The sequence below is a fragment of the Echinops telfairi genome, unplaced genomic scaffold, assembly GCF_000313985.2.
Source record: "Echinops telfairi isolate 266 unplaced genomic scaffold, ASM31398v2 ScPeMD7_655;HRSCAF=1070, whole genome shotgun sequence".
NCBI lineage: Eukaryota > Metazoa > Chordata > Mammalia > Afrosoricida > Tenrecidae > Echinops > Echinops telfairi.
In genome coordinates, this window is record NW_022104553.1 from 11,906,576 (window position 1) to 11,928,553 (window position 21,978).

The 21,978-nt window shown below is 47.2% G+C and overlaps 1 protein-coding gene across 9 annotated transcripts in view; it reads right to left on the reverse strand.

The window, feature by feature from the left end:
* Nucleotides 1-5,706: 5,706 nt before the first annotated feature.
* The window catches only part of LOC101652007 (HLA class II histocompatibility antigen, DM alpha chain), a 35,722-nt gene continuing 19,450 nt past the window's right edge, over nt 5,707-21,978 (reverse strand). For 3 of the 9 annotated variants that reach the window (XM_045292490.1, XM_045292493.1, XM_004711825.2), the window contains 5 exons: nt 10,685-12,997; nt 8,003-8,287; nt 7,268-7,546; nt 6,976-7,104; nt 5,707-5,969 (listed from right to left, as the gene is read on the reverse strand). In XM_045292490.1, coding sequence (XP_045148425.1) covers nt 5,965-5,969; nt 6,976-7,104; nt 7,268-7,546; nt 8,003-8,287; nt 10,685-10,772 — 786 coding nt within the window. In that variant the 5' untranslated portion in view covers nt 10,773-12,997 and the 3' untranslated portion in view covers nt 5,707-5,964. Of the gene's footprint in view, nt 5,970-6,975; nt 7,105-7,267; nt 7,547-8,002; nt 8,288-10,684; nt 12,998-21,389; nt 21,563-21,978 lie in introns of all 9 variants that reach the window. The other 6 variants (XM_045292495.1, XM_045292494.1, XM_045292492.1 and 3 more) reach the window with 6 other exon arrangements.

Here is a 21,978-nt window from a genome sequence, read left to right on the forward strand (position 1 = left end):
AGAAGGGAACACCAGATCAGAGGGTCTAGAGTGGTTCGGTGTTTAAATGACGATCACGTGGACTGCTTAATCGGAAAGCATGCTGTCTAAGCCTATGCTTGTACTGAGGAGGAGTTTGAGAACCAAGGAGCGCAAGTAACCTTTGTAGGGTCACACAACACAGTAAAAGCTGCTTTGTGATTTGACTGGCGGTCCATGTCAAGTAATGTTCTCTGGCCTGCATGAACCATTCAAGGTGCTCTGTGACTGTGCTGCCTGGACAGACAGGGGAGCAGGTACAGCACGATGGAAGCACCAAGCCATCCCTCCAAACCACATCCACTGCCAAGGAGTCAGTGCTGACTTATGGCGACCCCTGTGGGTTTCCAAGGCTGTCACTGTGGGGAGGAGTTTCGTCCGAGTGGCTGCTGGTCGTTTGGAATTGCCAACCAATGCAGCTCACCGCCCAGTACATAACCACTACGCCACCAGGGCTCCAAACCATGCCTCGTGCCAACTAACTGATTCCAATACACAGAGACCCCCTCGGGCTGATTGGAACTTCACCGTAGGGTTTCGGAAGCTGGGAATCTTTGTGGAAGTAGATTGCCTCATAGTTCTCCAATGAGGAACAGCTGGTGGGTTTGCACCACCAACCTGCGCGGTGAGCAGTCCAATAGTCCACTGCTTAATCCACTGTGCTCTGATGAATTGCTTTACATGTGCCTCATTTCTTATTATCCTTCCTGTCTGGGAGTGGCTGGGGGTGACGTGGTGACATGAAATTATTTTGGTGTTGGTGAGAGAGTCTCTCTTCTTTGTTTTATACCAGGGTCTAATCAAAAGACCTTTAAAAAATAGTTGCATTAAAAAAATCATAATAATAAATTGTTGTTGGCATATAGTTCACATGTTATACAGTTTGATCATTTAATTGTGTTGAGAACTTGTGCAATCATCAACACAATCAATTTCAGAGCATTTTCTTCTTATCTTCATTGTTATTAGCTCCCTGTTTCTACCCCAATCTCCCTGCCATGCCCTGAGCTAATTATTAATCCAGTTACTGTGTCTACAGACTTACCTCTCCTGGATTTTACAGACAGAAAAACATACTAAACACAAATACACAGCAAACTAACAACTGGCGACACAGAGAAAAACCTCAAGTCAAATAAAGGAAAAAGTGTTACAAACCGAAACAACTTCACAACAGGTCAAAAGGAAGAACAAATAAGGGGTTGTGTTTTAACCTAATTGCTATTCACATGCCGAGAATATGGTTGGAGGGGATTCACTGGAGGCTGATCCATGTGGGGCCCTGCAAATTGATTGTGTGCTTCGCTGTTAGAGATACCCTTGGGCAATCTGGGCGTTCATAATGTAAGCTCTGATATCATCCCCTCCTTCAAATTTGGATTTCATTAGTTACGCTCTTTGGCTCACACAGGATGGTGTGCTTCTTCCATGTGGACTTAGTTGACTCCTCATTTAGGCTAGTTGTTGGTTTTTTGGTCTGGTTTTGTTTTGGGGTTTTGTTTTGTTTTGTTTTTTTAGGGTATTTGCTTTAAGGAAAGCCTTTCAGAATGCAGATGCTTTTTTTTTTTTTCTGATAGCTGGTCCCCGTATGGTTTCTTCACCATACTTTGCGATAGCCCTTATATTATCAGTGATCTCTTCTCAAGGTGAATATCAAGTTGGGCCATGTCATAAGAACTAATTTTTCTTAGATTGGGGCTAGAAGTAAGAGTGAGCCCCAAATCCATTTATTTAACTGTGGTTTATATATGTCTCTGGCTCATTTTAGAGACACTAGTATCAATTTATGATAGAGAACCTTATCAATCATCGGGACATAGTGTCATAAATTTAGTCAACGATATAGAATTTAAAATGCTGTCAAGAAAAGGAAATTCTACAAGTAAGTATAGGCTGGCTTTTCAAACCACAGTACGTGAATGGTTGACTTGTACAAATTAAACTCTCAAGTGACTGGATACTGTTTACATGAACAATGGGGGCTGGGGAGATGGCAAAACTTTCAGTGATACTCATTCACAAAGGCAGAACCACATTAATGTATGCCATCAGAAAGTAACGATGACATTGAAATAGGAAGTATATGGTAGTCTCAGGCCACCATTCCTTGGGCATCCTCAAAGCAAGAGATTCGAACCAAAGTCCAATAACCACCAAGTCCATTACCTTGGGACAGCAGACATCTGCTTCTCTCACAGTAAGGCATTTCAGCTTAAGTCCAAGGGCGTAGGTCAGGTCTTTGAATCTTCTACAGGTGAGTTTGTGTTTGAGCCCAGTTCCCTCAGTGGGGTTTGCACATACAATCTTTCTGGCGTGGCCTATGAAGGATGTCGGAGGCCTTGCAAAAGCAGAGTCTAAAGTCACAGTAGTCTACAGCACACAGCCTGGGTCACTCAGGGCTGGATAAAAACTAGGTCAAAAGTAACCAGCATAATACTGGGTGTATTCTCCCCTTGGGTTCTACATAAATATCACTAAGCAGTTTTTCCTGAAGGGAGGTTGTTCCTTCCAGTTTACCCACCAACAGAACTGTAATCATCTTCTCTGAGACACACAGGCCCCTCCTGTCCTCCGTCTGGACTTGATTTTCCAGTAAGTTTCGCGTATCACTTCTGTATGCATGTCTGATGATTTGGGGTGACCTTAGCACAGTGCTGTATGGCAGTAACTGAATGGTCTTCTCCCTGGCCCCCACCCTGAGAAACTGACCCCAGCCTAGGTGAGGTCTCCTCTTTCAAAGTGGGTTTTAAGATGTACCTACAAAGGCGTGGGTGATATGTAGGGCATGGGTGCTGGATAGGCTCTCTACCTTGTTGCTTTGGGAGATCAAATTAGATTGCATGACCTGAGAGCAGAAGCCTGCCTTCAACTTGGTGTGTACCCTTATACGATAGCTGGCCTTTTGTGAGTGACTGACTGTAGGAATCGTGTCTGGGGTCGTGAAGGCTTGTGTTCAAACAAGCAGCCATCTAAGCGAGCAGTCAACTAAGTCCACACGCAAGAAGCTCACCAGCTCGTGTGTCATCCAAAGATGATGACTTAAACATTCCAATATGGTGAAGGGAAACGTATCAGAACTTAAATTGGGAACACCCAATTGGTAGAAGGCTTTGGAGGACAGTGGGAGCCCCAAGCCCATCTGCAGAGTTTCTGGTCAGACTAAGTCCCTGGAAGATCCCCTCTAGCCACGGGCAAGGGTCTCCAGTAGCCTTACTATCAAACAGATCATTGTCATCTTGATTATGCTAGCTAGAACTTGATTCTCAATCAATTGACTTCCCTTTGGACCCAACCTGAATTTGTTCCAGGTGCAAGTATCTCTTGCTTGTTCCATGACAAACATTTCATCCCTGGCTTTAAAAATATTGATGTTGGTCTTTTCTTTCTTAATCATGTTTATCTTTATATTATTATTATCTTATCCTCACCACTTTACTTCGTTTTTGTCTTTTATTGTTTCCGTCCAGTTTTCCAGTTTGTGAAGCACAGAAGGAGTGGATGCATAGAGGTAATTACTGATGCAAGGGTTTATAGGGGACGTATGGGTGGAGGTTGGAAGACAGGGAGGGTGAGGGGATTTGGGGAGTAAGCAATGAATGTGGGAGGTGGGGAGGGGCCACTAGAACTGATTGACTGACTGTGATCACACACTCATTTTGAAGGCAATTTAACCATGAAAAAATGAAAGAAAGAGAATGTTCTAAAATCGATTGTGGTCATGATTGTACAATTCTTCTTAATATGATCGAACTATTGGTTGTATGATATGTGGATTATATGCCAGTAAAACTTGAAAAAAACATGCTGACAGTCAAACCTTAAAAACTGCCTTTACTGTGTTGTATGACTTTAGCAACCAACACATCACCACTGTGCCACCAGGGCACCATTGTTGAATGACTTTAAACAAGTTGCTCCTTTAAAAAAATTTTATAGTGTCATTAATGTATCCAATGATACAGATTTTTGGTGGGTAAAACACTGTTTACCCACCAACAGAAGTGTAATCGCCTTCGAGATATATGTGCTCCCCCACGCCCACGCCCACGCCCCGCCCCCTCCATCTTGACCTGGATTTCCGGTATGTTTCACTTATCTGTGGGAGTGTCCACTGATTTGGGATGACCCTCCTTCCTCTCCTCCCCTCTAGGGAAACTGAGCCCAGCTGAGGGGATGCTCATATCATGGGAGTGAAATGTGGTTCATGAGCGCTAGATATGCTCTCTATCTTGTTGCTTGGGAGATTGGATTAGAAGATTAAAGGACTCCCCTTCCCCCAAAAAAAGAAGAAGATTACAGGACCTGAGAGCAGAGCCTGCCTTGATGGTTATCCTTGTAGAGGTGGACTCATGCAGCAGTTGGCCTTTTGTGACTGATGAACTTCAGTCAGCAGAATGGTTTCCAAGTCCGTCCGTGTCACGAGGTGCTTCGTGGTTTCATCACTGTTTTTCAGGGATGCATAGTATTCCATTGTGTGTCTGTGTCTGTACCACCGTTTCTGTATCCATTCGTCTACTCATGGTCACATGGGCTGGTTCCAGCTACTTGCTATTCTCACTGATGACCCTCACAGCTCTGAGGTTGGTTACATTTAAGTCTCTAATCCATCTTGAGTTCCTTTTTGTGCCCGGTGGTGAGGTATCAGTCCTGTTGAAGAAGCCACCTCCGCTCCTTGGTTCTCAAACTCCTCCTCAGTAAATGCATAGACTTAGACAGCATGCTTTCCTGTCAAACAGTCCACGTGATCGTCATTTAAACACCGAACCACGAGACCCTCTGGTCTGGTGTTCCCTTCTAATCACAAGTGGGGGCCGCTTTTCCCAGCAGCAATCCGGTCCACCAATGGATTTGCTTTCCTAGCTCTTCCTTGATAGCACTACTGCATCTGTTGTCATCTGCCCAGGCTTGTCCTCTTATCAGAAAACTTTCTTTGCTCGGCCTATTGTGGTCCTAACCAAGTCCATGGGTCTCACCCCAGTGCAACCTCTTCCATGAACCTGCCCCGAAACCTCTCGCCCCAGTGGATCGTCATCAAACTGAAGCCCGATTCTATACTCGCAAGGACATGTTGTCATAGTTCCTATGTTAATTATTTCGTCCCAACTACTTTGGACACTAACTCATTCACAGGACACTCTCTCATTCACAGCTCATAAACAACGCGCAGTCTCACCACCTAGCAAGATGGTTCTCATTTCCCTTACAAATGTTGTTCACGCTAGCATACGCTGACTCCGGCCGGCCGGCTGCACTCCGGGAGCTGGCTTATACTGTTTCCACAGGAGTGATATGACCGAGGGACGGGAACACCTGGAGGCTCCGATTTCCCAGCTAGGGTGAAAAGCTGAACAGTGATACTTTGCGCAAGGCAAGCAAGCTTGTACTAGTCAAAACATCATCACAAATAGCTTTAGTAAAGCGGGAGAAAGGGGGGAAAGGCAATCATTTTGTGAGATTCTTAGAACGCAAGCTACACACATATATATATATTCACAACAGCCAGGAGTAAAAGCCATCCTGCAGTGCTGACACCATGCAGCAGGAGCTCCTCCGCTGAGTGAAGGGCTCTCCCCATGGCCTCCCCTAATGAGGAGGACTTGCGTTCAAGTTAAAGAAGGTTGAATTGGAAAGGACAACTCCTTTCGGTCGATCGACCCAGAAACAACGGAGCTAAGAGAGAAGTCACGCTGGGATTCAGAAGGGGGTTTATTGCCGTTGAAGGAAGGAACGTGGTCTTGATCGATCGGCCACGGGGCTCTTCTCGATGCTGGACGCAGGGTCAGCAGAGTTGCCCAGCTTAGAAATCCTTCCCCGCCCTGCTCCTCCTCCCCAGGGATGTGCCAGGGTTCCGGGGACTTCTGCTCTGGGAAAGAGGGGTCCAGGGAACCTGAGCACCCCCTGCTTGGATGAGCGAAGTTGTTAGCAGTTGGGCTCTGTCAGGAAGAATCAATCTGAGGAGAAAGAGGGAAGGAGGAGAGTCATGGGGGGCGGAGGGGGGGGGGCACCTCCTCCTTACAGGCTTCCCCCAGCAGGCAGCCCAACCCTATGGAAGTCAATGTCCTTTTGCTCTGGAAGCATCTGCAAGGCCCCTTGCTACAGCTGCCCACCCCACTCCTCCCTCCCTCCCTCCAAGATCCTACTCCCTGCCACTCCTGTGACCTGCCTCTGCTGTGCACATAACCCAGGCCCCATGCCTGAGGAAGTGTGGGGGGAAGTCAGATGCGCAGGCATTCCCTCCCCTGAAGGCAATCAGTTCCCAGACTGCTGTCTCATCCCACCACAGGGGTGGGCCTGCTCCCTGCCTCTGGGGACAATGGACAGGCTCCTGTAGGAGGGGTTTGCACCCTACTGATAATGTTCCTATGGAGACCCAGAGACCATCCCCTAGACCATCCTCTCATTGCTGTGTAACCTATAGTGCAGCCCCTTCCTGTGACATATGTCTCTACCTGTAATTAGTGGGCTGGCTTGCCCCCAAAAGGTATATAGGTGTGAGTCAGCAATAGAGCGCTCTCTGACTCTGAGCTCCTTGCTGCTCACTCCCTGGTCACTCCCCTCTCCCTTGTTCCCTTCCCCCTCTCTCCACGTGGACCACCAAGCTGGGCTGAGGTGAGCAATGGTACTATGTAACATGCCTGACTGTATTATTGTATTATCTCTCATGCTCTTGATGACTTTAATATAATACTTATATATCTCAACCGTACAATTGTGGATTACTGAACCCAGAAGTAGTATTACTGAACCCGAGTAGTAGTAATAGTAGTAGCAGCAGCGGGTGGGGGCTGGCCCATCACCCCCCAGTGCCAATTTTTAAATTTAATACTACAGAGGAAGGGCTGCCCCACCACGCCTGATGTAGGCTCCACAGCCTCCCCTCCCCGCAGGAGAACCCTAGTCTCCCTACCATTCAAGCACTGCGTCTGGCCCCCATGGCTCACCCCCCACCTGGCATACCGGCCGAGCAGGGCTTCCGGAAGTAGATGAGGAGGACCGTGCCCACAATGATGCCCAGCACGCCCAGGCCAAAGGCCACAGCACACAGCACGTTCTCCAGAAGATCTGAGGGAAGAGCATTTTGGGGCACTGGAAAGGAAGCGGGGAGTAGGTTCGCTAGGAGACCTCGCTGGCGAGCACCCCCACCCCACCCCCGGCCCCAAGACTTTTCAGTTAGAGAAAGACCCCTCCCAGGGGCCGATCCCTTTTTTGCCCGCGAAAGGAGGGCAGCGTCCAGGGACGAGGGTCTCACCCCAAAAGGCAATGGCGGTGTAGCTGTCGATCTCATGGGTCACGATGCAGGAGTAAAGGTCCGAGGGCTCGGGCGTGACGTTTAAGTACGAAAAGGCCTGGAAACCGAGTCCATCCGTCGCGGAGACAAAAGTGGGTCCGGCTCCTTCCACGGAGACCGAATGATGCTGCCAGCTCACGGACAACGAGGGCGGGAAGAGGTTCGTGACAAAGCAGACCAGCGTGTTGGGCTGGCCGTACTCCAGGGGCTTCAGCGCGAACACTTCGGCGACAGGAAACCCTGGTGGGCGTGGAGGGTGAGAGGAAGAAGGTACCTTTGGTTCTGTGGGGGTGGGGGTGCAGCTGGGGCTTGAAAGAACGCTGGTCGGAAAGGCAAAGGTAGATCTGGGGCACTCTGAACTCCGCCGCCCTCCGTGCCTAAGCCCCCCACCTTAGCACCCAATCTCCTACTACCTTCCCTTAAAATGCAGGCAGGTCATCAGTGACTACCTTGCTGAGCACAGTAACTTACGTGCCAATCTTATCAATGAGCAGGCACTAAGTGCTCCCTCTTAAATTCATCAAGCCCAATAAATGGTATGCAATGCCTACTCTGTGCTAAGCACCCTACAACCAAAGCACGGGGTGCAGACCATGACTGACAGAAATATTAAGATCCTAGGGGGGCACCAGGAAACCTAACAATGGGGATGTGGTATGGGGGCTAGCTACCCACCACCCCCACCATTGGCCTAACCTCTGGCCACTGGGATTTGCCCCTCCAGTCGTGGGCCTATTTGCTGTATTAATTGCTTGCATATCTCTGCATCAAGAGAAATGTTGGGTACATCTCTCTGGTCCTTCGCCCAGTCAGCAAACTCAGGCAAGCGAGGCACACGGGTGTTCTGCGCAAAGTCATAGGAGAAAAGCTGGTCTTCGTCATAGGCCTCCGAGAGGCCCAGGCTGGGGCTGCCATCCTGGCAGTACACCGTGTGCAGGAAGGTGTGGTTTTGCAGGTCGTTCGGCCGCACTGGAGTGGGAGCTGCGGATGAGATGGGGGAGGAGGGGTGATAGCTCGTGGAAGTGGAACCGCATCCCTGTGTCTGAGCTTAGAAGACAAAAAAGACAAAAAAGATCTGCCCCGGCAACGGAGGCAGAGCCGGGTGGATCAGTCCTTCCTGTGTTTGTTACAGTGAACCCTCGTTTATCGCGGTTAATTGGTTCTAGACCCTATCGTGATAAATGAAATTCCCGAAGTAGGATTCCTTATTTGTAATCAAATATTTTTGTAGTTAGAGCATAGAGGACCTGAAAAAACACCCCTTTAGTCACCATTACACTCGTAGTACCCAATTTATTCAACGAAAAAGGGAAAATACAGTAAAACATTTTGGACATTACAATTATCATGTATTATTTATTATATTATTTATGGCATCAAGCGTGTACAGTGTGAGCCAATCAGTGGCAGTAATGACAGAGCATGCGCTGTTACGCAAAAACCGCGATAGAGTGAAGCCGCGGAAATCGAAGAGTGAAGTGGCGAGGGTTCACTGTATTTAGAATCCTCCTCCTGGAAGAGGAAATTCGGAGAAGAGCAACTTCTCAACTTCCCCTGCCCATAAAAAAGCCAACGCTTCTACTAGCTACGGTAACAGAGTCCGCGCCGTCATGCTGGCCGTGTGGTTTGGTCACGGTGAGTGGAAAAGGCAAGCGGAGGCTGATCTCTATCCCGAGGACGATGCCGTCATTACCTTCCAGGGACTTGGCCCCAACTCACAGCAACCTCATGCACTGGGAGCCCTAATGCTGTGGTGGTTAGGCATTGGGTTACAATCCGCATGGTGGGCAGTTCAAAACCACCAGCAGCTCTTGTGGGGGTGGGGGGGGGGAGAAGACTGGGCTTTCTACTCCTGTCCACAGTTACTGTCTCAGAAACCCACAGGGGGTCGCTCTGAGTCCCAATTGACTCGCTGGCGGTGAGCGAGCGGTTGTCATCCACAGGATTTCCATTGGCTGATTTTCAAAGGTCCAGCACCAGGCCAGTCTTGGTCTGGAAGCTCTGCTGCAGTGTCCAGCATCGCAGCCACCCACAAGCCTCCAGGGACAGATGAGCACAGGGATTACACTTGGAGAGAGCTGGATCTCCTGCACGAGGCAGGGATTCTGCCAGTGAGCGACCACTGCCCTCATCAAGGGTCCCTTTGTCCACTTCACATAAAGCCACCCTGTGGCCAGATGAGGCCTCTGGGAAGATTCCCTAATCTTAAAAGGGCAGAGGAAGGTCCAGCCATGGCATCCCCAAGCCATAGGTGGCACACACACACACACACACCCCACTGCTGTGGGGTCCATTCTGAAGTTGCTTATAGGGTTTCTGAGGGTATCAATCTTTACCGTAGCACATAACTTCATCTTTCTCCCCCAGAGCGGTTGGTGGGTTTGAACGGCCGACCTCGTGGTTAGCTGTCTCATGCTTCCCTGACAATGTGGCCAGAGGTGCTTCCAGCACCCCAGCACATTGAGATACTCGTCTCCAGTCTTCTCTTGAGCTGTTCCCACTGGCAGCAGATCTCACTGAAAACATCTTCCCTTATCTCAGCCCCTGAGGATTAGGGGAAGTGGGTCCCTAGCTAGAGGAAATCATCCTTATTACTTGAAACGCCCAACCAGCGACTGCCTCTTCCCAATACTCGGAATAACAGACATTTAAAGTCTGAGGGAGCTTTGGAATTCTTCTTCCATTTCCTTAGAGAGAAAGAAATGCGGAGCCGTCAGGCTCAGACGCCTCACCACAGCACAGCGCAGAGGCCGACCCCGATAGACTCGCGGAAATAACAGTGGCTTCTTCAAGTGTTGCTCTACCGCCTTCCAACTGTCACTGGGGACATGCGACGTAAAATCTTTGCTTATCGTTTTCTTCTTCCCTTTTTTTTTTTTTTGGTATTGTAAGCAATTCTATTGTAGAACATGTATAAAATAAAATGTGTCATTTCACCATTTTTAATGGACAATTCAGTGACATCAACTACATCTGCAATTTTATGCATCAATTTCCCAAACTGCTTGGTACAAGAACGAAACCCAAACTCACTGCCATCATCACAGAGACCCTCTGGGACAGGGTACAACTGCCCCCATCGGTTTACTCTTCACAGGAGCGGAAAGCCCTGTGTACCTATCGTGTTCTTCATCTGCAACATAGACACCGTCATTTTGGCTCCAAGAGGTTGTCTTCAATGGAATGAACATGGAGACCATCTCTGGCATTGTGGCCATCCATTAATAGTTGCTCTCTTTCCCAAATCTGCTATCCCGTCCCTTACCTCGCAAGACCTCCCACCACTTTCAAAACCAAGGCTCTTTTCAAATGCGTTGGGCTGGCTCCCTAGGCTCTAACCCCATCAGCACTGAAGTCAAAGGACAGATCTTGTCATACCATCATGGATGGCCCAGGAGTTGGGCAGCAGCCACAAAAGGTGCAGCAGCTGGAGCGGCGCAGCGACCCGGTGCTGGTCATGATCCATATCTTTTCACCACCGTGTGGGTTTGGAGCTACCAACCCGGCAGACCTCCGTCCTGAAACTCCCTCCCCCCGATGGTAGCCTCAGCTCATCCTCTGTCAGCTCACTCCCAATAGTTGCCCTTCTCCTTTTGATTAAACCAATCCCAGACAGATACAGTTGAACATCATCAGTTGCTGGGGAAACACCTGCTGAGAGCAACCTCCCTAAGACTTGGCTCTCTACCAGGCCAGGGTGTGGTGTGTAACTGGGCTTGGTAGGCCAGTGGAGGAATGTGTGCCTCCTGGTGGGGTGCCCTCTTCTGTACCAGACTGTGACTGATACAGGCTCGCTGGACCAGTGCCGCCAAGTGGCAGGGTTCTGCAGTGATTGGAGGTTCCTTTTCCCCTGGCACCCCCTCCGGACGCCCCCGTTCCTCCTTTCTTCTCCCTTGTAGAGCTCCCCGACATTCTTTTTCAGAAAGCTTACTCTCTGTCCAGCATGAGCGCTTCTTCTCGCTGTAGAAATAAATAGGAAACCATGTATAGTGCTAAAAATACAAAGAAAAAGTCAATTCCTGCCTTCAAAGCTTCAGTCTAGTGATACTTCATAATTACATAATAATGTACAATATCCAAAAAGCAACGTGACAAAATGCTTTGGAAAAATTTTAAGAGAATGAGACAATAAAAAGCCCCCAAAACTCACTGCGAACAAGTCGATGTCAAATCATGGCGACCCTCGTGGACAGGGTAGAACTGCCCCGGTGAGTTTCCAAGACTAACTCTTTGCAGGAGTAGAAAGCCCCATCTTTCTCTCAGGTGGTGGGTGGTTTCAAACTGCTGACCTCGAAATTAGCGGCCCAACACATAGGTAGGGCATAATCGGGCTGACTCCTAAGAGTCTCATGGGAAAAGCAATTTCACTAGCAGGGAGACAAGAAGAAAAATAATTCCATAGCAAGGGTAGGCAGATGTATAAATGTCAAAAGATCCTAAACTCCTTAGGAGACTAGACAGTTGGATGCTGTCAAAAGCAACATGGAGGTGGTATCTGACCTCTGACTTCATCAGGGGGTGAGAGAATCAAGCCCCACATCACCCCAAGGCTGATTCCTATGAAGCCAGGATCAGATAAGCCTTCACCTCCTACCTCCCTTACCAGTTCGGACACCAATCCTAGCACAGCACTCTACTTCACGGTTGGGGTCCACAGTTAATTCATGACCACACATAGCTCAAAGACGATTGTGGGACTTATGAGGGAAGTTAACAGGTTACATTCAGGCTAAAAAGTACATAAGGCCCAGTTATTTGGTCTGGACAGCATCTTATTAGCCATGCCTGCCGGCAAGCCTCTCTCCAGTCCTTGATCTCTCAACCACATGGCCTGTTGACCTCTTTCCTTCCTGAGCAGTGCTGTAGAGAGAGCTCTCTTAGCACTGCTGATGAAGGCCCAAAGGACATGCTACTTTGCCATAATCTTCCGTCTGAAGACACCCAGCTCAAGCTCTGGTGGTCAGCAAACCCATCATACCAAAGTAAGTGCCTGGAGGCACCCTATTCCAAATGGCCGCAGGGTTGCTCGCTTAGTGGGCTAGGAAGTCCATTCCTCTGGCCCTTGGTTCTGCTGCTACCACTCAGGAGTCAAAGTTCTCTGTTCCTGGATCGAAGAGGTTCAACACATTGGGATCTCAGGGTCCAAAGGCCATGCTCCATTTCTGGCTCTTCTTGCTTGATAGCAGTGAGATTCCCCCTTCTGCTGCTGAAATACCTCAAAATATTCCCACACTAGAATCCCAAGTTTTTACCATTATAATTAGCTCTGTTAACAATCACTCACAACTAAATCATATAATTCTATCAGCATCTTCCCCCACCTTCTCTTACCCAGACCGATCATCAGGGGAAATTTATTTGGAGGGAGTTATCAAAGCAATGGCTTAAAGAGCCATATTAAATAATTCACTGCATCACAGATGTGAATGTCACGTATACTGCTCAAGCATCTGTCCGGTGTGGTAATTGGGACGCAGAGGAGCAAGATGAGCTAGAGATTCAGGCCGGAGCCAGATTGCATGGGACCCTCGAACGCCACCAGGAGAGTCTGACTTCCGCTTAGCAGCTGGTCCCTCGCTGCCATAAGGTTCCTTCCCATTCAGCGAGGTGCCATAATTCAGTGCGATGGCTACACGCACTCACAAACCACACGCGCAGCTACGGGCTTTCTCAGGGAAGTCAACAGGTTACCTGAAATCAAGAGCAGAGAACACGACGGTTAGTCTTTTGTTAGTTTTCCTCGCAGCAGCACCTCTTCTCGGCCATTCTGGCCGGCACATGGTCCTCTGGCCTCAGCCTTGTTTGGTGCGAAGGCCATTGCTCTGCCTGGAAACAATGGAGCTATTCCTCTGCTCTGCCTCCTTGTCTCAGCGTGGTTCCTCTGCTCTCTCTTATGGTCTCAGGTGCTGCAGCCTTTGCGGTCGTGGCCCTTCAGACGAGAATCGTGGACACACTCCACTGGTGGATTTTCTTCCTGGGTGGTCACCGGATTCTTCCACCTTGCTCCTGAGATGGCTTCCCCAGTGGAATGACCACATTGGCCCATCCCTTCTACTAAGGTTTACTAAGTTTACATGGTCCCACCCAATCATTTGGCTGGCGTTACAAAGACATGGATAGAAGAGTCATAAGCAGGTAATTTCATGTCCCCACCCTACCATAATAATGTTAGTGAGGGGAATGTTCCGATGTTTCAGGCCATGGACTGGAACTCACGAAGAACTCAGGCAAAACTGCTGGTTAGCCATTTCCCAAGTGGATAATATTGGCCCTGTTTGAGGAGGGCAAGGAGGGGTTCCAGACGTTGAAAAGATCCAGCGGGGCTGCAAATGAGATACCTACACCTTGTCCTAGATTTTCAGCTGTAGGACAAAAGTTTTTAACTACCTGGGAGACACTGAATAATTTTTTTTTAAGGAGGAAACAGGCCAAATAAGTTTGAGGACCTATGAATAAGCTATTACACCAAAATTAAAAGTTGTACACATTTACCACTCTGCCTTGTAGCAATAGAACCATAATTTAACTGAGAAAGTATCAAGGCCTGAATTAAGTCATAAACAGAAGAGATAGAGGGGACAACTATTTTGATTATTCTAAACAAACAAATAAACGCATTGCCATTGAGTGGATTCCGACTTCTAGCGATGCTCTAGGATGGAGAACACTTGCCCCAGAGGGTTTCCAAAGCTATGAATAATTGCAGGAATAGGCTACCACATTTTTCTCCTGTAGAACAGATGGCAGGTTTGAACCACTAACCTATCTTGTAGTAGCCAAGTGTTCTAATCAGCGCCAAGTGCATCACCAGAGCTGTTTAGAAAGTAGAGTCAAAGGGGTTTTACTATTGGTTAGATGAGGGAGGGCAAGGAAGAGGAGCAGTCAAGACATACCTAAGTCTCTAGCTCGAGTGGTTGGATAGGTGGTCAAGGATGGGCTGCATTAAAATAGATGAGAACACCAGAGGGCTGGGTTTGGAAAGGAAGAGAATGAGTTTCGTTTTGTGCATATTACATTTAAGACATCACTGGGAAAACCAGATGGAGGATGGAGGCAATGAAGCATATAGGTGAAGGTATGAGCTGAAGAAGCTAATTTGGGAGTCATCAGCACAAAGGTGGGTGGCATCACAATGTTGACCCAGAGACCAGGGATACAACAAAAGTAGACTGTGCTTCAGGACGGGATGCAAGTCTGCCTGGTCTCAAATCTCAAGCTTCATGCCAGGGATCATCCAGCATCCCTTCAGGAACCCAGATCCACTGTAGGTATTTCAAAACTAAGAATTTCAGATCGAGAACTGGGTACAAAGGCATTAAAAGAATAAGAACCCCTCAGGGCCAACAATGAGAATAGAGATACCAGGAGGATAAGGGGAAGGTGGGGGGGAAAGGGGGGAATCGATCACAAGGATCAACATATAACCCCCTCCCAGGGGGACGAACAACAGAAAAGTGGGAGACAGCGGATGATTTAAGACAGGCATCCTCAAACTATGGCCCGCGGGCCACACGTGGCCCACAGAGGACATTTATCCAGCCCGCCAGGTGTTTTTGCCCCATTTGGTTTTTGACTTCAAAATAAGATATGTGCAGTGTGCATAGGAATTTGTTCATAGTTTTTGTTTTTTTTACTATAGTCCGGCCCTCCAACGGGTCTGAGAGACAGAGAACTGGCCCCCTGTTTAAAAAGTTTGAGGACCCCTGATTTAAGATATGAAAATAATAATCTATATAACTTATCGAGGAGGGGTAGGGAGGGGGGAAATGAGGAGCTGATATCAAGGGCTCAAGTAGAAAGAAAATGCTTTGAAAAAGATGATGACAACCTACGTACAAATGTGCTGGACACAATGGATGATTGTACAGATTGTGATAAGAGCTGTGAGAGCCCCCAATAAAAGTATTTAATTTAAATTAAAAGAAAGAAGACTAAGCAGTGCAAAAGAGAGAAAGAAGGAGGGTAGCTAGAGGTAGAAGTCGGAAAGAATGAAGCCTGGAAACGAGAAGGCACGACGACCCCTGGAGGAGAGCCTCAAGTCTACACCTGGTGCTGCCCTGTAGGAGAAAATGCCACGGTGGGTTCTGGGTTTCTTGAAAAGACTGACTTCTAACAAGTCTGGAATACGTGAGACCAGACTCTGCCAGGAGACTGGAGCCCAGAGCACTTGCTGCGGTGACTTCTCCAGGCGTACCTCTTGAGCGTCACTTGACCGAGCGCCACAGGTGTGGCTTGTTTGCCCTTTTAAACAAATTGAAGGTGGGTGGCAACTCTGCATCGCCTCGGGCTCTTGGTGCCCTGTTTCCCACGTGTGCTCACGTCATGCCTCTGGGCCACCTTTTGGTAATTCTGAACTTTTCCTAATGCTATTGCACACTGGAACATAGTTACAAGGCTACTGCCCAGGGTAACATGACTTTAAGAAACCACAGCTTTTATATGCACTAGAAATATATGTATATTTAAAAATATATTTAAATTATAAAATATATATATATATTTTTTTTTAATTGTGTGCCTCACTTTATTGCCGTGGTCTGGCTGGAACCCGCAATGTCTCTTAGGTGTGGTACATTTGCACTAAGAACTGTCAGAAACTACCATGCTGTGAAAGCCTGTGGTAGTTACATTTGTCAATTTGAGGATTAAGAATGTAGGGGTGGAGTCTAGCCTGTCAGTCAGATCATAGCCAATGAGGCCTCTGTGTGGGCATGGCCTTCTCCTGAGAATTCTGGGAAATCTGGTATTTTCCTCCCTGGAGGTGGGAGACTCTCTGCTCACACCCTGGGAGATATAGCAGCTGACCAGACACATGGACCCACCCTGATGCAGAGACCCCTGCCAGCGCTGAGATGTTTCCAACGCCACTGGATCCAAGGACTTTCTGCCCTCTGGCCTGTGATCTTCTACATCGGCGTCATTGCATGTGTTTCATGAGTCTGAAGGGGACTTTATAGACTGGTATCGGACATATGGGCTAATATCGGACTTATGAACTTGATCTGGACTAGGCTGGGATGTTTTCTCAACGTTCAGTTGCTCTTGTATATAAATCTCTTTCTCATACACATATGTGTGTCCATGGATTTGTTTCTCTTGTCAACCCAGACTCACACAAAGCCTGAGGCAGGATTCTCCTGTTTCTCCGGCCTTCTGATTCCAAGAGATACACACCTTGAAAATTCCTAGGCGGGCCCTGCAGAACCCAGCGTAGGATGCTCGGGGTGGCCCTGACGGACGACAGAGAATAACCAGTGCGCTGCAATACGCCACATTGTAAGAATCGGCATCCAGAAGGCTAAGAGAAGAACAAGGAGGAGGCAGATCTAGATGCGTACAGAGCAGTGTTCCATGGATGAGGGCAAGGTCAGCATGAGCATAGGCTACGGGAAATCAAGGTCAGGCTGCAAAGTGTCCTCGGATTTGGTAATGATGAAATGGTTGGCAAATCTACTGAGAACAGTTTTCAGCGCTGTAGTGGGAGTGGACTCCAGATTGTAGTGGGCTGAGAAGGAAGTGGGAGGTAAAAAGAAACTGTCAGTTTACATGCTTCAAGTTTGACAGAGAAGGGAAAGAGAGAGGCAGACGGCGTGGGGGAAGAGGCAGTGAGAAAGCCCTAATGTGGCAATTAAGTAAACTGAGAAATTAATCTATGTGACCATGGTCCATCACGCTTCTGAGCCTTCCAAAATTCTGTACGTTGATTTTATACAGAAACAAGAAGACCAAAAGCGACCGACCAAAACCAAATAAATAAATAACAAGAACAGTATGGTCTGAGTATTCTAAAATAGGTGTGTGTGTGTGTGTGTGTGTGTGTGTGTGTGTGTGTGTGTGTGTGTCAGAGAGAGAGAGATGAGGGTGGGATACCAGGGTTTGGGAAATACTGTGCTACACTCCAAATACCAGAACATTTTCCCAGTGTTCCCAACTCTGTGAACAAAGTTGAATCAGTATTTCTGAAAGTGGGAACACTCAGGGCCCTCAGGAAATGTATGGCACCAACAGGACTGCAGGGGGAGGTATATGGCACTCAAAACCTAGAGTTCTGTGCCAAAGGTCAGCAAACTTTGTCTCTAAAGAGCCAGAGAATAAACATTTAAGACTTGGCAGATACCCTGCCTCTGTCATGAGCACTCAACGGCAGCCGAGAAAGGTCATTGGCAGCATGTTGGTGAAAGAGCTTGGAGTGGGGAGTGGGGAGGGAGGGAAAATGAGGAGCTGATGCCAGGGGCTTAGGTGGAGAGCAAATGTTTTGAGGAGGAGGAGGGCGATGAATGTACAAATATGCTTGACACCATTGATGTGTGTATGGATTGTGCTAAGAGGTGTATGAGCCCCTAATAAAACGATTAAAAGAGAGAGAGAGAGCTTGGGTTGCTCCTTTCCACCTTGTCTTTCCTCACGGCTCCAGTGCATATCTCCTCGGTGTCCTTTGTGGATGTCTTTCTTTTAGTTACCCTTAAAATGTTGGTGTTCCCTGGAGCTTTGTCCTCACCCCCCTCTCACTTACGAATACTGAAACTTGAATGTCATAGTATCTTCCTGAGCCTCAAAATATATTCTTCTCTTTCTTCTTGTAGCCATTTTCAAAGATGGAAATCACTCTTAGTTCCGAAGTAATACGGAACCCGTTTGGTGGGCTGGATGTTCCTCCCAAGCTAGCGTGCCCTTACTCCTGTTCTATGCACGTGGTCACGATTGAGACAGTAAGCCCACGCTTTAAAGACGAGTCCTTAATTAATACATAGGGATGGCAATTGGCTAAGGAACATCATGTGCCCCACTTACAACAAGGAAGGAAACACTTGGTAGGACTTGGTAAAGAACTTGGTAGTAGGCTTAGGAACGGCTACAGCAGACACCAACTTTGGAGAGAGGAAAAGGTGGTACTTAATACAATTTCATGTCAATTAGATAAAAGAACGAAGGGGTGGGGTTTAGCCTGTCAATCAGGTCACAGCCTGATGCTGCCTCCTGGTGGGGGTGGTCTAATCATGAGGATTCTGGGAATGCTCTCTCTCTCTCCGTGGAGGAGGGCCACACTCTCTTTCTGTCTTGTTTTCCTGTGGACAAACCATGTGGAGCTTTGCTGAGACCTGAGCAAGCCATGCAGTGAAGACCTGCGGAGACAGCCCTGTGATGCTTCCATGGCCACTGGACCCATAATAGTTTTCACCCACCGACCTGTGAACTTCCTGCATCCGGCATCATTGGGCTGGGATGTTTTCTCAGTATACAATTGCTCTTTGATATAAAGCCCTCTCTTACACATGTATGCGTGTCTCTAGATTTGTTTCGCTAGCCCACCCAGTCTAACACAGGGTCCGATTTCTCCAGAGAGAGCCGGGTGTGGACAGGGCCAAAGTCGGTAGAAATAGAACTGCCTGCCACTATAGTAAGCTGTGGTTACCTCTTTGCTCGCCCTTTTGTGATTTCAGCATAAATGAGAAATTTAAAAATGTGTAACTACCCTTCCCTCTGTGCAATCCCTCTTCCTGCCAGGAAACCCCAACCTTCATAAAAGATATCTCAGAAATATCCCCGTAACACTTTTAACACACACACACACACACACACAACAAACCAAACTCATTATCATCTACTCAATCCTGACTCATAGTGACCCAATAGGACAGGGTAGAAGTGCCCTTGTGGGTTTCCGAGACTGTAAATCTTTACAGGAGTAGAAAACGGTTGATGGTCTTGAACTGCTGACCTTACAGTTATTAGCAGCCCAATATTTAACCCACTTCTCCACCAGGGGGTGTAATGATCCTGAGCGACAGAGGAGCAAGGCAGACAGTTCTGCCTCCTGGTAACTCTCAGACCAATTTGGTTGGTAGGCCTCTGACAATTATAGCATAGTGGCTGCAAATCCACTGCCCTATTTCCGCCCCTGCTTCAGAACCAAATTTCTTTAAAAAGTCATGGGTAGCCATGACTTGTCATTGTGAATCTTTAACCTTCAGCAATGAAAATTTTCACCAGTAGCTTTGTGTTGCTAAACCAAAGGGACCTTTTGCAGCCTCTACAAGCGTTAACACTGTTGACCATGCTCGCCTTCCTCAATAGACAGTTCTGTTTTGGCACCCATGGCGACAGCTTCTCCTCTTACTAGTGAGACATCTCCTTCTCAGACTACTTTCTTTTGGCTACCCTTTAAGAATTGGTTTCCCCTAGACGTTTGTCCTCAATCTTTAGTCCTCTTAAACAACAGGCTGCCCTAGACGGTCTCATTTACTCCAACATGCCTTCAGTTATCACCCATTTGCTAATGTCTTCCAAACTCACCTGGTAACATTAGCCATATGCCCAACTGCCTTGACACACTTCTCCTGAGATGTCCTGCAACACCAGTCTGAACTGTGCTCTCCACAAGATAGTACCAAACTCCAAAACTCACGGCCATCGGGTCAATGCTGACTCATAGTCACTCCCTATGGATTTCCGAGACTGTAACTGTTTACAGGAGTAGAAAGCCCAATCTTTCTCCTGAGGAGCAGCTGGTGCTTTTGAACTGCCAGCCAGGCAGATCACAGCCCAACCTGTGATCACTGCTCCACCAGGGTTCCTTATACAAGACAGTAATGTGCTTAAAAACAAAGCAAAGAAACATGTAGATTTTAACAGTTGTAAATGTGTATCTTAAAATTTATCTCCCCATGAATAAAACACTCAAATGTATACATACAATATGTATAGTAAGTTTTATACACCGGTTTGTTATACTGACTGTGTTAATCCGGGTAGACTAGAGAAACACATTCAAAGACACTCATACATGTATAAGGAAGAGCTTTATAGGCAAGAGCAATTGAATAGTGAGAAAATGTCCCAGCCTAGTCCAGATTAAGTCCCTAAGTCCGATATTAGCCCATATGTCCCATACCAATCTATAAGGTCCTCTATAGACTCACAAAACGATGCTGAATGCAGGAAGATCAGAGGCCAGGGATGGACAGTCTTGTGGATCCAGTGGCAGTGTAAGCATCTCAGCACTGGCAGGGATCTCTAAGCGGCTCCTCCAGCTCAGGGCACTAGCGTAGCTCCATGTGTCTTCTCAGCCGGGATGTTTCCCAGGAGTCAGCATGTGTCCCACCTCCAAGGAGCTACTTATCTCCTTAGCGCCTCCTAATGAGGTCATCAAACTGTGACCCGATTGACAGGCTAAACTCCACCCCTTCACTCATAAGCCTCAAATTGGCAACACATTATGTAACTACAACACTGACTAATTTTGGTTGCAAGCTGTATTGATTGCAAGCAATGTAAACCAATGCAGTCTAACTTAAAAGCTTGGGAATTTATTGGAAAGATACTGCGTTAGCTCATGGAATCAAAAGAATTAAATAAGCCAGCTTCAGGAAGGTAGCTAACCTGGAGTAAGCGACAAGGATTGAGTTGCTACTTACATGTCTCATCTACGAAGACCACCATCCTCTATAATTTTTGTGAGTCTCACGTTTGGGAGCGATCATCTGACTGGCTCCACTTGTGCTACTAGGTGTGCTTCCTCGTTAGCTGTGGACAGGTGCAATATTACCCAATGAGAGTTATTCCCATCGGAACCCTTATGGTGTAGTGGTTACATGTTGGGCTGCTAACCACAAGGTAGCTTGTTCAAAACCACCAGCCACTCCATAGGAAAAAGACAGGGCTTTCTGCTCCCACAAAGGACAGAAATCTACAAGGACGGTTCTACCCTGTCCTGTAGGGTTGCTATGAGTTGAAATCAATCCGATGGCAGTGTGTTTGTCTGTTTATTCATTTTGAGAGAGGGTTACTCCCAGAGAAGAAAGAATCGTTAGAAATCAAGCAGCCATATCAAATCAGCTCTTTCCAACCTATGGCATAAACAGAGGATAAATCTGTGATGGTGCACACTCAGCATTTTCTGATTGATTGCTGACATGATATAGGTGTCATTTATTTGGTATTTTCTCATCTATCACATGGCTTGCCATAATTCAAAATGTATTTGTGACATGAACTAATTTTTAAAATCATGTATTTTACCAACTCGTTTTCTTTGGATCTAAGACTAAAAGAAGGAAGGTCTTTGTTTTGTTTTCATTTTTACCGTGAAGACTTTTGGACGTCAACAACGTTGGAAAAGCATCCGACAAAGCGCGTGTGCCCTCCGAATTTCAAGAGTTTTCCACCTCCTGCCGTTCCTCCATTCTTGCTTTATCGCTTCCATACCAACTTCTCGCAATGGGGTATCTTAAAGCAAATTCGGTCATGTCATTACACCTACAAGCACATTTAAATGCATTTATAAGCGCTGAATGAAGGCCGAACATGATAGTGGAACAAGAAGAAAGTAAAAGGAAACAGAGGAAAGAACTAGGAGACAAAGGACATTTCTAGAGGTCTAAATATGGGCACATGCATATGTAGATATATTTACATATAATGATAGGGACACAGATCTATGTACATATATTTATATGTTAAGTATTAAGGTAGCAGACAGACATTGGGCCTCTACTCAAGTCCTCCCTCGACACAAGACCACTTTGTTCTAATAACCCAGCATTCTGTGATGCTCACCTTCCGGACAAGATCTCTTTTTTTTTTTTTAAACATTTTATTAGGGGCTCATACAACTGTCATCGCAATCCATACACACATCAATTGTGTAAAGCGCCTTTGTACATTATTCTCAA